General features: G+C 39.2%; 1 protein-coding gene across 2 annotated transcripts; it reads right to left on the reverse strand.

The window, feature by feature from the left end:
* Window positions 1-3,332: 3,332 nt before the first annotated feature.
* Window positions 3,333-14,319, reverse strand: atp2a1l (ATPase sarcoplasmic/endoplasmic reticulum Ca2+ transporting 1, like). Of its 2 annotated transcripts, XM_016233606.1 has the most exons (24): window positions 14,016-14,319; window positions 13,228-13,245; window positions 13,016-13,098; window positions 11,491-11,595; window positions 11,232-11,370; window positions 10,799-10,879; window positions 10,465-10,550; window positions 9,860-10,157; window positions 9,490-9,656; window positions 8,932-9,020; window positions 8,726-8,828; window positions 8,500-8,631; window positions 8,287-8,403; window positions 7,845-8,063; window positions 7,207-7,318; window positions 6,888-7,111; window positions 6,567-6,787; window positions 6,270-6,472; window positions 6,093-6,178; window positions 5,849-5,982; window positions 4,975-5,092; window positions 4,771-4,888; window positions 4,398-4,441; window positions 3,333-3,649 (listed from the first exon to the last, which is right to left on the reverse strand). In XM_016233606.1, the coding sequence occupies exons 1-23, from the start codon at window positions 14,131-14,133 to the stop codon at window positions 4,437-4,439; spliced, it is 2,976 nt and encodes a 991-aa protein (XP_016089092.1). In that variant the 5' UTR covers window positions 14,134-14,319; the 3' UTR covers window positions 3,333-3,649; window positions 4,398-4,436. The 2 variants fall into 2 exon arrangements, with proteins under 2 accessions (XP_016089092.1, XP_016089091.1); XM_016233605.1 differs by lacking the exon at window positions 4,398-4,441.
* Between the last annotated feature and the right edge of the window lie 641 nt (window positions 14,320-14,960).

The following is a 14,960-nucleotide window of genomic DNA, read 5'->3' on the forward strand; positions in this document are numbered from 1 at the left end:
TTATTCTAATTATATAAAAAGTATATATTTGGAAATGTAGTAACAAAAAATGGTTTATTATAATAAGGCGCCCTCCAGTCTCACAATGTCCCCCTAAGGCATTGGTCTCAGACTCCAAAACACCTAATCTAGCTAATCAAGCTCTTCAGGATTACTAGAAGTTTACTAGAAGGTGTGAGTTGGAGCTGGTTGGAGCTAAACTCTGCAGAGCTACAGTATATGGCCCGCCAGGAACTGAGTTTGAGACCTCTGCCCTAAGGGTTTAATGCTAGTCATATAGCCAATCTCACTGATGTCACACTGGCTGGTGTCTTAATGGCACTGAAGACTTCCAGGGAAAAACGTGAAGCCGGTACTTGGCCAAAGTGTGGTGTGGCGCAGTGGGGGCCAAGAGGATCCCGACTCCAAGTGGTGTAATGTGGTATTGTTAAAGTTGGAAGTTTGACAGTTATTGACAAAAGGGGGTGGTTATTTTTTGTAACCAAATCAGCTTTATTTTTATTTTTTTGTTATTTAAGATTTGTATAGTGATTAATCTCCGGTAACACCTGTTATGCACCCTAAATATACCATATGATTACAGTATATATCTGATGATCAAACAACAGCACAGATTTCCTGTAGGCTGTACATTGTGTCATAAACCAGTTACAAAGTAAATAAACTCTGAAGTACAGAACTAACATTACATCTGAGGAAGACATATATTGCTTTCGGTTGCTTAGTTACCATAACTTTGTATCATGGCTTGTGTGACGCTGTGCTGTAATACTGGGGATCCCCTCATGTCACTCCAGGATTCCCCAAGGATGCATAATGCACCTCAGCGAACTAACACAGTGATATAAGACCTCAGATCTCTGAATACACTTTATTGATGATTATGCGAACTATATAGAGGCAAGCAAATGAGGTCAGAAGAACGCAATGCATTGCATTTTCTTTATTATTGCTTTCCCTTACCACTGATCTATATTCTGGCTCCATAGTCGACAGTCCTACAAAGATATCGATGCCACGATTAGTTTTAACAATATGCAACCACTTTCAACCACAACCACTCACATAAAAAAGGACTTCAAAACCGCCTAGGTGTATTATTGCCGAAAAAGTGCAAATTTAAACCGAAGAACGTATTGACGCGCTATCGCACCCAAGGGACCGTCTGACAATTCCACCGACTGGGTTCAAACGTCCAATGTATTTTAATTAAAATTTAAAATAACACACTGTCAAATTCTAAAGCTTGTATTACTTATAGTGATTTTCTACAGGTGAGATTTTGCCAATACCTCCCTTCATATATGTACAGTACAGAAATCTGTAAGACCCCAAAAGGTATTTTTCATGTTCCAAAGGTTGTATTAAAAAATATTGATGTACTTTATGTACAGCAAGGGAGGTATTAGCAAAAATGTTACCTATAGTAAGTCAGTCTAGTCACTAGGAATGTACTACAACCTTTGGAACATAAAAAAAAGCAACAAGTCAGTCTGGTCACTAGTAAATTGGAACACGAAAAAAACCATTTTGGTGAATTACTGTAATTTTTTTCTTAAAAAATATGTGTAGTGTACATACTTAGGGAAAGTATTGTTGGCAATATATATTTAGTCAGATTGAGTAAATTATTAATTTACTGTAAACATTAATTTGAATAAATTATTGTACTTTGTTTCATTTTGAGGTAAATCTGCAGACGGTCCCTAAAGCAGCTTAGGCGAATATGCAGCGAATATGAAACATAAAAATACTGCGCTTTGTTTTTCTATGGGAGAAAAAATGGTTTGGTGAAACTTTGTGGGTTGTGGGCTTATATTCTGAGCTCATCTGCTTAAATGTACATAATATACAGTAATATATTTTATTAATTAGATGCTGAATTTAATAATTTATTATCACAGGCAATAAACCACGTTAAGTGTTTTCTTTATGGGAAATGTTTAACGTGCAGTTTTGCACGTTCCGTAACTTGCGTTCATATCCTCTTCTGCCTGTATATAGTTGGCATCATCAGTAAGGTCTGAATGTGGTCTTTTAATAGCTGTCATTGCGTTAGTGCACTGAGCCGCGTAATGCGTTTTCTTTTCTTTAATAGATTTCTGAGGGAAACAGCCTGAAACCTTGAGCGTTCGTTCATATTCTACATCTGCTTAACTGTCCAGCTATCATCAAATATCATCATCATAATCATGATCATCAATAAAATGTATTCTGAGATCACTGTGTTATAAGTGAGTGAGTGAAGTGACATGTGGCCAAGTATGGTGACCCATACTCGGAATTAGTGCTCTACATTTAAACCATCCTAAGTGCGCACACACACACACACACACACACACACACACACACACACACACACACCTGGAGCAGTGGGCAGCCATTTATGCTGCGGCGCCTGGGGAGTAGTTGGGGGTTTGGTGCCTTGCTCAAGGGCACTTCAGTCATGGTATTGAAGGTGGGAGAGAGCACTGTACAATCTCTCCCCCCACCTACAATCCCTGCCATACGAGACTTGAACCTGCAACCTTTGGGTTATGAGTCCAACTCTCTAACCATTAGGCCAGGACTTCCCCAGTTCACTGAGTTGCATTATGCATCCTTGGGGAATCCTGGAGTGTGACATGAGGGGATCCCCAGTATTACAGCACAGCATCACACAAGCCATGATACAAAGTTATGGTAACTAAGCATTTAGCCAAATATTTTTGATGAATTCATCAACAGCCGCTTGCGCCACCTGCTGGTAAGCGACTGACAGCAGCTGGAGTATTGAAATATTCACAGCTTAAATGAAAAACTATGTTAAATTTCAGGACCTAAAAATGCAAGCCCTGGAAATACAAGGCATTAAAATGCAAGCACTGTTAATGCAATGCATTATTTTTTCAGTTAGTGCTATTCAATATGCTTTTTTGTTTCAAAGACATATGGCATTATTTTACTTCCATATGCAACGGTTTCATGAACTACATCCATTTTAGTTTTATTATGCCATTTCTTGGGTCCAAAACTAGGATTCAAATTAACAGGTTAATGTGTAAAGTGATTTGGTTTTTTAAAATGCTACACCTTCACTTGAAGCAATGAAGCAAAGACATGTAAATCCATTTGTTTGTAAACAACTGCCTCTTCCATTAAGAGAATTCATATCAAATATTAAATCCAATTAAATTACTTTTATTGATTGACAAGTAATTGTTATGTTCATGACTTAATGGGGGAAATGCCTCTAGGAGGTAATTAAGGAATGGAATTAAAAACACAAAACTGTGCAGGTATGTATATGTAGAAATAGAATGAAGAGAAATAAAATGGAGACTAAAATTGTATACATTTTTAACAAAAATGTTTAATACACTTCATTTAAGAATAAAACAATTCAGCATTCAAACACTAATTTGGAAGGGCTGACCTATATATTCATCTTTGTCACTAAACTTAGTATTTTTTAGTTTTTCTGTGTTTTATATATTTTCCAAAGATGTTGTGCTCTCCATTCTGCAGATGGGCTCATGAGAGCTTCTGTCTCAGCCGATGTAAATACTCTCTCCTCCCATTCTTCCTCATTCATTCTAGCTGTTCTCTTCTTCTTTATCTCCTGTTTTTTTTCACTCCCACGTTGTTGTCTCTACATTTCATGCTTTAGCTGGGAATCACAAAAAGATGAGTTTTAATAAACGTAAGAACACTGAGCAAATGCTAAGCAGCACTAAACATGATTTTTTGAAACCCTGTTTTGGGTATCAGCAGGGCTGGGTATCGTCTACTACCTCACAACACGATACGTATCTTAATACACACGTCACTATACAATATTGCAATATTTAGCAATATTTAGTGGCTTCACATCCACATTTCTTTAAATTACAATACATAGTATTGCAATATAAACGAATGTATTAATTTACAACACTGTATCTTAAAACTTCAAGAAAATAATATATTTGCATTTAACTTGATTTACACAAGCAGAACATGTTCTTGGAACATGATTTACCCAAACAGAACATTCCTGGATCATCCTTAATTGTTCTGGAACAACATTCCTCTCAGGTAATCAGATTTCAGGGTTATGCTAAGGGTTGCACATTGTCTATCCACAATAAATATTTACCATGCACTTTAGCAAGAAGTTAGTTTATATCATAGAAAATAAAATGACTCCATTAGTAGAAATAAGCCAGTTTTTCCATTGGGCTGACAATACAAGGGAAGACAAGTGGAAAGTTCAGCATACATTTCACTGTAGTTCCATGCATGCATGGCTGAATCACAGACAAGTTTAAGACAACATGTTCTCTCAAAGCAACACCAACCAAAACAGTAAACATGCAAAAGGATAGAGACATGTAGACATTCATAAAGACAGGTACAGCACGGCTATTAGTGGATACCTTGCTTCTGTTACTTGAAAACTGGAAGGTGAGGACTGTTTAGGCTAGAAATGAATATAGTAGGTTAGTGTGAAATAAATTAAATGAGTGTGAGAGATAAGAGAAAATAAGGAAGAGTGTGGAATTAAAAATAACTTTTTAGTGCAAACAAGTTATATGAAGAAAATATTAAATGCAATTAATATATAATAAATAGAAAAATGTAAGTTTAGGGAAGACATTCTATTAAGTTTCATTCATAGAAACAAGTCAGCAAGTTTTTAATAGAGTATAAGTATGAATGTAGTTTGACATGTAAAATGTGTTTATTTAAATGCATGTTATTTTATAATTATGTGAATACATCCATATTTACATATGTTTGAGAACTTACGCTCCAGGTAGTTGCGGGCAACAAACTTCAGCACCTCATCAATGAGGATAACAGGGAAAGAAAGCTTCAGTACCACCATCCACTGTTCCACGTTCAAATGAGTTAGTTTGAAAACCATCTGTAATAGGAAAAGGAAAGTTGTGGCCAGTGTTAGAGATATAGTCAAATATAAAGAACAGGATGAAATAAAGATGAGAGACGTACGGGCAGAGGGTCCACATAGATGATCATGAAGTGGAGGGACATGGAGAGGGTCATGGCAGCCACTAGCCAGCCATTGCTCCATGGAGGCATGCGCAACAGGGACTGATTCTCAGACAAGCTATTGAGAAATACATAGAAACACAGAGAAAAACCCTTATTGCCACCATCAGTCTCAGGGTAAAATTAGCTCAGCTGCTTCACCTGACAGTATTGTATGGCATCACTGGCCTCAATTACACCTGTCAATAACATGTCCCCTCTGATCACTTGGAATCATATTTTGATTTTGAAGTATTTCAAAATTTTAGGAACTGATTTTTTTTTTCTTGGGAACTGATGTTTTTTTTTTTTTTTAATTCTGTGTTTTAATTTATCCAGGAAATACGCACAATAAAAACACTTAGTGCCAAATGTATAACATAGATCAATGCTAAAAACTTAAATTGCTATTTTGTAGGTGCTGCGTTGTGGTGGCCTCAAAAATGGGTGTTGTTTAAGGCACTGTTTTAAGATACAAATTTTTCGCCAAATTCTAAGGCTGTGATGCATTGTATCTTCCACAGAAATGTAAAAAAAAAAAAGATTCATGATGCTAGTCAAGAGTCAAGGGAAATTGTGATTACACTGTACATACACTTCACAAGTTACTATTTTAGTGATACATATAGGTTATTGTTAAGAAAGTGGCTGTCAGTGAGGAACGTTACAAATCAGTTACAGTTACTATAGGGAAAATTTTGGTTAACATACTGCCTTAGACTTTAGATTAGCAAGGAGGCTCACTAGATTTTGGAATTTAGCTGTTGAGTTACAAGAGCTGCAACTTCAAGACAAAATCATGTTTGATGTAATAAAACTGTAGTTAAGATGTAACCTGTTGAGAGCGTTGCACATCTCAATTGTGACCAGGACAGACAGGGCCATGGTCATGGGTGGAGCAGCCTCAAACACCTCACACTCAATGCCAGTGAAGTCCTCATTGTCCTCGTGGCACTGCATGAAGTGAGACTACAGCAGGAAGAGAATTTAGTAGGCATGAACTGATGTTTCAAAGGAACTTTCTTTCCATGTGTGATAAATACAATACTAAATAATAATATGATGGAGATATTGCTCACCAGCTGGTAGTAGCTGACCTGAGGACCCTCCACATCATATATGAACCAGTGGGCAGCGGCAGCCACAGTAGCAGCACCCACATAACCTGAGGACAGTCAATTTATTAGACCAACACCAAAACTCACATAGAGAACTTGAGTAAGCTGACATCCCACAGAAGTAACAAGGATACCAACCCCCAATGGCCATGTATCTGAAGAACAGCCAGCCAGAGATCAGGGGCTCTTTGGCAGAGCGGGGAGGCTTGCCCATGATATCAAGATCAGGGGGGTTGAAGCCCAGGGCAGTGGCAGGCAGACCATCAGTCACCAAGTTCACCCACAGCAGTTGGACTGGGATCAGAGCCTCAGGCAGACCGAGAGCAGCAGTCAGGAAAATACTATGAGAAAAGAAGAGACGAGAAGAATATCAAGCGCGAGCATACTGTACATGAGTACATTAAACATACGTTAAACAGGGCCATGGATTCTCACCAGACGACCTCCCCAACATTGGAAGAAATCAGGTAACGGATAAACTGCTTCATGTTGTTGTAAATGGCTCTGCCTTCCTCAACGGCAGCCACAATAGAAGAGAAGTTGTCATCGGCCAGGACCATCTCAGAGGCTGACTTGGCAACAGCAGTGCCAGAGCCCATGGCAATGCCAATTTCTGCCTTCTTCAAGGCAGGGGCATCATTGACACCATCACCAGTCTGAAGGAAAGATAACAGCATTACTATATCATCTTAAAAGTAGGGTTTCATGTGATATGGTGTTGTGGAAGCTGGCTTGTAAAGTGTACGTATGTCTCACCATAGCAGTAATCTCATCGTAGCCCTGCAGGAACTCAACGATCTTAGACTTGTGGGAGGGCTCAACACGGGCAAAGCAGCATGCCTTACAGACAGCTTCGCTCTGTTCATCACGGGGCAGGTCATCAAACTCTCGGCCAGTGTAAGCCTTGCCAGTTACATCCTCATCCTCACTAAAGATACCAATACGACGGCAGATAGCCACAGCAGTGCCCTTGTTGTCACCTGAGGGTTTTTGTGGACAGGTGTCAGGTCTTGCAACAATAAAAAATTAAAAGGTCGAGGGAGATGACTGATGAAAGGATGGATAAAAAGCATACCAGTGATCATGATAACACGAATGCCAGCAGCCCTGCACAGTTCAATGGAGCCAGTAACCTCTTTACGGGGGGGATCCAACATACCGACACAGCCAACGAAGGTCAAGTCAGTCTGAACAAGACAGGAAAGTAATAAGACAAAGATTTTATGTAGCTTAGCATTTATTAAACCTTATCCATGCTGTACCACCGTAGCAGGAGGATATCCTCGCTGTTGAATATCTCCATATTTTGCTATTATATTATCCATATCGATATTATAATTGTGATTGTTTGGATACAGTCTATGCTTTGAGTGAGTACAGCATTTTCTTGACTCTAGAAACCAGGGAATAGTGCAGACAAACCCCTGTAGGTTGGAGTGCAGCATTTAGTCTAGCATTTGCCATCTAGTCTTAACATTGTCTTAAATAGCCTGTGAATAGTAGGGTACAACATGAGATCCTGGCCAAATATATTCAACAAGAGGAAAAGCTGAGCAGCCACATCCAAAGTGTCCGATGCTGGTCTCTAGCACGAGCTGGCAGCCTTACAAGCTAGTTTAACTAGTAAGACTTGCTGGGCAATAAGCTTTACCAGCCAGACATGGGAGAATGGATAGATGAAATTCATTAAGGTGTTATGTTTTTCATATTCACCTCATAGTCAGCAAATTTAGTAGAGTCCTCAAGGTTCATTTCTTCAACCTTCAGGGGACTGTCTCGGGTGGCAAGTGCCAGGCAACGGAGAGTGTCACGGCCAGTACCCCACTCCTTGATGACGGACATGATCTTATCCTTTACAATGCCAGTCAGGGGTACCCGAGTAGAACCAACGCGTACATAGGAACACCTGTCAATCACACCCTCTGGAGCACCCTATATTAACAAAACGAGGAGTCATGAAATGCATCTATTATTTTGTTGAAGATCCCCATCAATATTAACATTTTTGTGATCATTTACTTCTTAAATCCTTACAAATAATATTGTGACAGTACCATGGTACAATGATGCACTAGATAACATATACTTTCATATACCATGCTATTTGCAAGGAACTTTTAAGAAACCATGGTACTTTTTTGAGTGGGACACATACCTTCACAAACATTTTGCAGCCTGCATCACCCTTGGAAGGGGTACAGTACACAGACATGGATTTCCTGTCACGGGAGAACTCCAGAGTGAAGTTCTTCTTCATCAGCTGCTTCACAACCTACACAGGATAAAAATGGAAACAAATGTGAGTTACAGAGCTATCAGTGCCAAGCTACATTACTGATGTTTTAAGAAGGTTTACATCTCTACTTACACTACAGCAGGCATTTGCTCTCTCAATTTTGGACAGGCTGTTGACATTGGACTTAAAAACATTCATCTTCTCAACCAAGCAGCACAAAGCAGTTTCAGTGGCCTCACCGACCTTCTCATAGATCTTCTTGGACTGTAACACAGAGGAAGATGACAAGTTTTTGTCTTCAGACAAATATAGAAAAGAGAACAAAAGAATGAAGTGTGAAAGAGTATTTATCTCTCACCTCATTGTAGTCAAGGGAGGAATCATTGCAGAGGGCGCAGATGGTGGCCAACTCAACTAAACCATCATACTGACCGCAGTCAATACGAGCACCCAACTTTGTGCTAAGAGAAATATGCCACTCAGATTACAATAGTGACTTTGACATGCTGATAGCCTGATAATAAAAAGGAGCATTTTAGGGGAAGTGTTTTATTGTGTACTTACACCTCACCCTCGGGTGTATACTTGGAGCCAGAGATATCAAAGCTGTCAAGTTCAACGTGATCACCATCAACTCTATCAATGACGAACATCTGTAATAATACACAATTTCATCTTAGTGTGCAAGTAAAAATATCCCAATATTAATATAAATGTATACATGCACAAGACTTATACTGTACCCATGTTCAAAGGTAAATTGTGTGATTTCAGTACCACTTGCAGCACCCAAAGAAATTACAAAAATAACGTGCTTTTTTCCAAACACACCTATTTTTAATAAATGGTCCTTCCCCAAATTCTCAAACTTGGTTGATCCAAGTTGCCATTTGAGCCTGGAAAAAGCTTACATGATATTATCTTAGCAATGTTTTGAAAGTGAACTCTGAAAGTCAGCCTACTGAAGGCTTACAGTTGTTTCAGCAGATTCAACTGGGAGAAGAATATTTCCTCTGTGAAATAATTACACACTTCACCTTTAGGATTACAGTATATCAGTATTAGCAATAGCCTCATTATTTCTTAGTTGATGTGTATACATAAAGATAGCTGAACACCTACTTTGGTCACACACATCTGATTGGTGGTCAGGGTACCAGTCTTGTCGGAGCAGATGACAGAAGTACAGCCCAGGGTCTCCACAGAGGGCAGTGAACGGACAATGGCATTTTTCTTGGCCATACGTCTGGTACCAAGAGCCAGACAGGTAGTGATGACAGCAGGCAGACCTGACGAGAGTACAGTTTATGGTTGGATTAATATCTTTTAATAATATTAATAATCTCAAAAGGTTTAGATACGGTAACTATGCTTTATGTAAAGTATAGACTAAAAGTCAAGCTTTTAGCCCTGTTCTAGACATAATGTTGTGTTGTAGTGGGAATTACATAATTAACTTTGGGAGATGTGTTGCACATGCTATCATGCTCACCCTCAGGGATAGCAGCTACAGCCAGAGCAACAGCAATCTTGAAGTAGTAGACAGCGCCACGGATCCAGGATCCACCATGGACGGGGTCATTGAAGTGGCCGATGTTGATCATCCAGACAGCGACGCAGATCAGAGAGATAACCTTAGAGAGCTGCTCACTGAACTCATCCAGTTTCTGCTGCAGAGGGGTCCTCTCCTGCTCTGTGGCGGCCATCTGGTCACGGATCTTACCAATCTCAGTGGATACACCAGTAGAGACAGCAACTCCAATAGCCTTGCCAGCAGCAATGTTTGTGCCCTATAGGTGGGAAAGGAAACTTAAACTACTTCTTGTTCTTGGAACAATACTTATTTCTACCATGAAGACTTTATGATCAGGCTGGAGTTGGGGTTAATGGTTAGGTTTATGATTACGTTTGTTGTTCCAGTACCAAAAACCCATTGTAATGGGCAAAATCACAGTTACCATGTTAGGATTTGGGTTAAGGTTAGAGCTATCATTATCTGATAGGAACTTTTTTCCAGAAACTTGTGTGTATTGAGGTATGAGTATGAGTAGAAACCAATTGATGAGTAGCTGGATGAGTGTGTGGATGAAAACTCACAGAGAAAAGCATGTTCTTTTTGTCCTGATTGACAGCTCTAGGGTCGGGGACAGGCTCGGTGTGCTTGATCACACTGACGGACTCACCTGTACAAAGAGTTAACCATATTTATATACAATTACAATAAAATATAATACACAATAAATATACACTGGAGAGGAGAGTGCTGCTGCTTTATAAATACATTTTAATTCAAAATAAACTTTTGAAATTTTTGTCATGTTTGCAGCATTTGTATAGTTTTAATGTTCTAACAAATATTATACCAATGGGCCCATTTTAATGATCATTGTTAGAGTAAAGAGTAGAGGTGAACACCGTTAAAAGCACTAACCAGTCAGGATGGACTGGTCAACACGAAGGGTGGTGGAACGGATAGCAGTAATCCTGATGTCAGCAGGAACTTTATCACCAACTAGGGAAGAGGAAAGAATGAGTTAGCAGTGTAGCAAAACATTAGTGATTAATGACCAGTGCAACAACAAAAAGAACCTGAACAAAAATCAGACCTATAGGAAACTTGAAAAAAAGAAAATAAATATGTATTTAGCTATGGACCAAAGATTATAGTGTATGTGGTGGGTATAGTATTCTATGCAATGTGCTCTGTTGTATATATAGCAACAAAAATCTAGGTCACCATGGGACATACAGAAAATCTGCAAACTGTGCACTGAATACAATGTTTATTAAAAAAATAATAAGTATTTCTATAAGCTATTCCAAAATGAAGAGACTGTGAAAAAAGAGCATGTGAAAAGACGTACCAGACACCTCCACAATGTCACCGGGGACAATCTCTCTGGCCTTGATCATCTGGACGCTCTTTCTGTCAGAACGGTAGACCTTACCCATCTCAGGCTCATACTCTTTCAGAGCCTCAATGGCGCTCTCAGCATTACGCTCCTGAATGACAGACAGACATTTGCTTGGCTTACATAACAGATGCAAGTGAGTTATGCCTTCACTTAATTTGCTTTATGAAATAAGTAAAGTCTACATATATCTGTGTATTTGGTGCATTACCTGCCACACACCGACGACGGCATTGGCAATGAGAATGAGCAAAATGACAAAAGGCTCAACAAAGGCAGTGACGGTCTCTTCACCCTCCTCAAACCAGGCCAGGACCTAAAAACACACAAAGAGAGACATTAGAAACCAGCATAAGGCACATTGTGACCTGATAAGACATATATCACCCATGGAAGATATTAAAAAAGGTCCTTAAAATAATTTCAGAATGTACTTCAGTACAGAGTTTTGTACTTCAGTGTACAGTTTTGCTAAATAATGTTATCACACTCAAATAGTGTTTTATGAGAGGATGAGAGGAAACACAAAGTAATCTGAAGTTAAATCTTACTAAATGTAGTGAGATTTATAGGCAATTACACCATTAATATAAAGCTTTTAGAGAAGTTAAAGATATTTTCCAAGTACTTTCGAATAAACTTTTTTTATTTATTGATCAGTGGAATGTGTAGAGGCTTACTGGGCCCACCCCACCCTAAATATTACTTCTGAAATTCATGATGCTATTGGTCTGCTTGCTTAATTTCTTCTCTTGTGCAATGCATGCATACATAAAAACCAGTCAAAACATTATTTCACAATATTGTTGCACAACAGACCTGCTGTTATAGCAACTCTCACTGTGCTTTCTCTCATGCATCTCTCCTGACCTTTCAAAAGTATAGAGTTTCTGTCTTCAACTTGAGTCCTTCTTAAAATAACCCCTTCTCCCTCACACACGTCTTCTGAGCTCCTTAATATTTTCCTTCTAAGGCTATTGGAACAGCTGGTTGAGGCACAGTGTCGAGGGGGGCAGACATTAATACCCCCCATGTTCACCTCTAACCTCCCAATACCCGCTGAACCCCCTAAAAATCCACCTTACGGAGTCTTTCCTGCTTAGAACACTGTGAGATTAATAACACCATTTGTATGGCTTCCTGGCACAATAAATCAAGCATCTCTATCGGATACTATATTGCAGTAGGTAATACTGCCAACATATCATAATGCTGATGCTGTACTGCTCTCGGTACTATGTTGACTTTTGCACATAACCATAACGCTAAAATAAATGGCAAATTAGCATGTGTACCTTGTTTGTGTAACACCATAGATGGTCATGGTGTATGTTACAGCATGAAGTGCAGAATGGCAACTTATACTGTCACAACAGCTGTACACATGACACACCTCTAAAGTTTAAAGGTCGTGTTTAAAATTGTGCGACATGCTGTATCTATATGCTGACAGATCTGATTAAATCACATGAAGCAAAGTGTTTAATATGTTTTGTACATACACAAGGTCTCGATTTAGAGAACTCGTTTGTTCTAAAAAATATATGATTCTATATATGATTTACATTCAATCATTTTATAATGTTCACATTATGCTCAATAAAAAAATATATTAATATTTATATTTAGTAAATATCAACATTTAGATGAACACCTCAAACATGAGTATTGATTTTACTCTGTGGTTGCTGGTATATTTGCAGTTTTTCGGAACTGTCCACTTGTCAGTAACTTACGAAAGAGATGCAGGCAGCAAGCAGCAAAATTCTGACCAACAGATCTTCAAACTGCTCAATGATCAGCTCCCAGATGGATTTTCCTAAAAGGAATGGGAATTCAGTTCAATCCTTGAACTAGATTTTAAGATTCTATTGCTGTCATAGTGGCTGGTAAATATGGACTTGATTTATTTCTCATGTCACTTTTTTAGCAATATGTGTGAACTTACCCTCCTCAGCTGGCAGCTCTGAGAAACAAAGTATAGATGGAGAAAAGAGAGAAAAAAAGAAAGAAAATTAACAACTGACCAGAATTCAGGACAGCACAACAGCATAACCCTGGCCAATCTTTCACTGTACCTCAGAGGCGCTATTAAGCCATAACATTTCCAGCTGATTTTTATATGACACATATGAAAAACGAAGTTGAGGCATTTTAAGAACTTTGCAGATGACTTACAGAAAGTATTAGTAAAAAAGAACATGGTCAGTCTCACACACTTGGGATCATTACATTAGAATTATTATTTTTTTTAACTTTGCCAAGTTCTCTCTGTACAACAGGGCCTGTTTTGTACATCATTACTTGGTAATGCCAGTAACATATCTAATCACCCAGGCCAACTTCAGCCAGAACCTATGAATCTCCCTCCTCCATCTGCCTGACATACTGCTAATCTAATACGACCTCTCAAATAACCAAGCAAGGCTGCTGTGCCATCACCTGTCTTTCTTCCCTTCTCCCCCTTCGCCAAAGTCTATTTTCAATCCCAACTTCTGCACCACAACCTGTTAATGTCCCTTGAAATGCCACTGAAAATTCTGAACATTTGAGAGAATCCTAAACCATCTATGCAATTGCATTTACTGTTTTCACAATTTAAAAGTTTAACCCAAAAGCACTATTGTAATGCTATCCCTGTGCCTTCCTAAAATGAGACATGTCCACCAGTCAGAGTGTTTGGTTGTCTTTCTATTAAACCCTGCATGCGTTTTCAAGACATCTCATGAATCTCACCATTGTAGCCGTACTTAGCCAGGTTCTTCTTGACCTGATCCGGGGAAAGACCTGTGGTTTCATTAACTGTGAAGTAGGCCAGACATTCGGCCGGGGCCTTGGCATGGGCGCCCTCCATCCTGTCAGGGGTGAAGGATCTTCAGGAGTGGTAAAAGCTTAGTTAAGCAGGTCTATCCGTGCCTTTAATTGATTGTCCCTATTGCTCTTGTTGCTCTCTGTACTTCAAAATCTGCCCCCCGTTACTTGGACCCCCTCCTCACAGGAGTGATGGACTGACAGAAAGAGCGAATAAATTCACACATGTGCAGTGTTTTATACTGCTGCCAGCTGCCCTATTGGTCAAAGTTGCCCGTCGCCACACCCCAAAATTCCAATCAGTTGCGTATGGCTCTGCAGGGCCGAGTTATAGTCTAGGGGTTGAATGTATTCGGCATCTCAGACTTGAGAATGTGGGGGGTTATTTGGTGGGCAAGGAGCATGAGGCAGTAGCATACATAGGGGGTAGCACTGAAATGAAAAGTTGATCTGTTTTTGGAACATGCATGGTCAGTGGAATAAGGAGAGTGCAGAAGGTGAGAGAGCTAGAGTGAGTGATGGGCCAAGTGGCCTCGGATGGGAGGGGGCAGTTAGAGGAGTGCTGGAAGGTTAATTTGGACCAAGCATTAGAGGAGTGTGGTTACATGGGAGGCTTAAATGTCACACTGACATCCACACATTGGTTTGGCATGAACAAGAACACAATCATTTCCTATGATCCTTCTCAGATCTGTCTTAGCATTAAGATCTGATTAGAAAACTAATGATGTAGTGCATCACTAGGTATTTTAGCCAAGTATCCATGGCTAATTACTGAAAACATATTTACAGTATTTCATGTCGAACACACTCTTGTGACAACTCGTAACTACGTTTGGCGAATTCATATAATTTATATGAATTCATATA

This window comes from Sinocyclocheilus grahami, unplaced genomic scaffold, assembly GCF_001515645.1.
Source record: "Sinocyclocheilus grahami isolate Dianchi unplaced genomic scaffold, SAMN03320097.WGS_v1.1 scaffold435.1, whole genome shotgun sequence".
Classification (NCBI taxonomy): Eukaryota; Metazoa; Chordata; class Actinopteri; order Cypriniformes; family Cyprinidae; genus Sinocyclocheilus; species Sinocyclocheilus grahami.

Excerpts from the sequence above, each read along its gene's own strand:
- atp2a1l (XM_016233605.1), bottom strand. The coding sequence starts at position 14,133 with ATGGAGGGCGCCCATGCCAAGGCCCCGGCCGAATGTCTGGCCTACTTC. Across the intron at positions 8,064-8,286 it reads GCTGCAAAATGTTTGTGAAG|GGTGCTCCAGAGGGTGTGAT; the intron begins GTATGTGTCCCA and ends TTGTTAATATAG. Across the intron at positions 6,473-6,566 it reads AATGTTGGGGAGGTCGTCTG|TATTTTCCTGACTGCTGCTC; the intron begins GTGAGAATCCAT and ends CTTTTCTCATAG.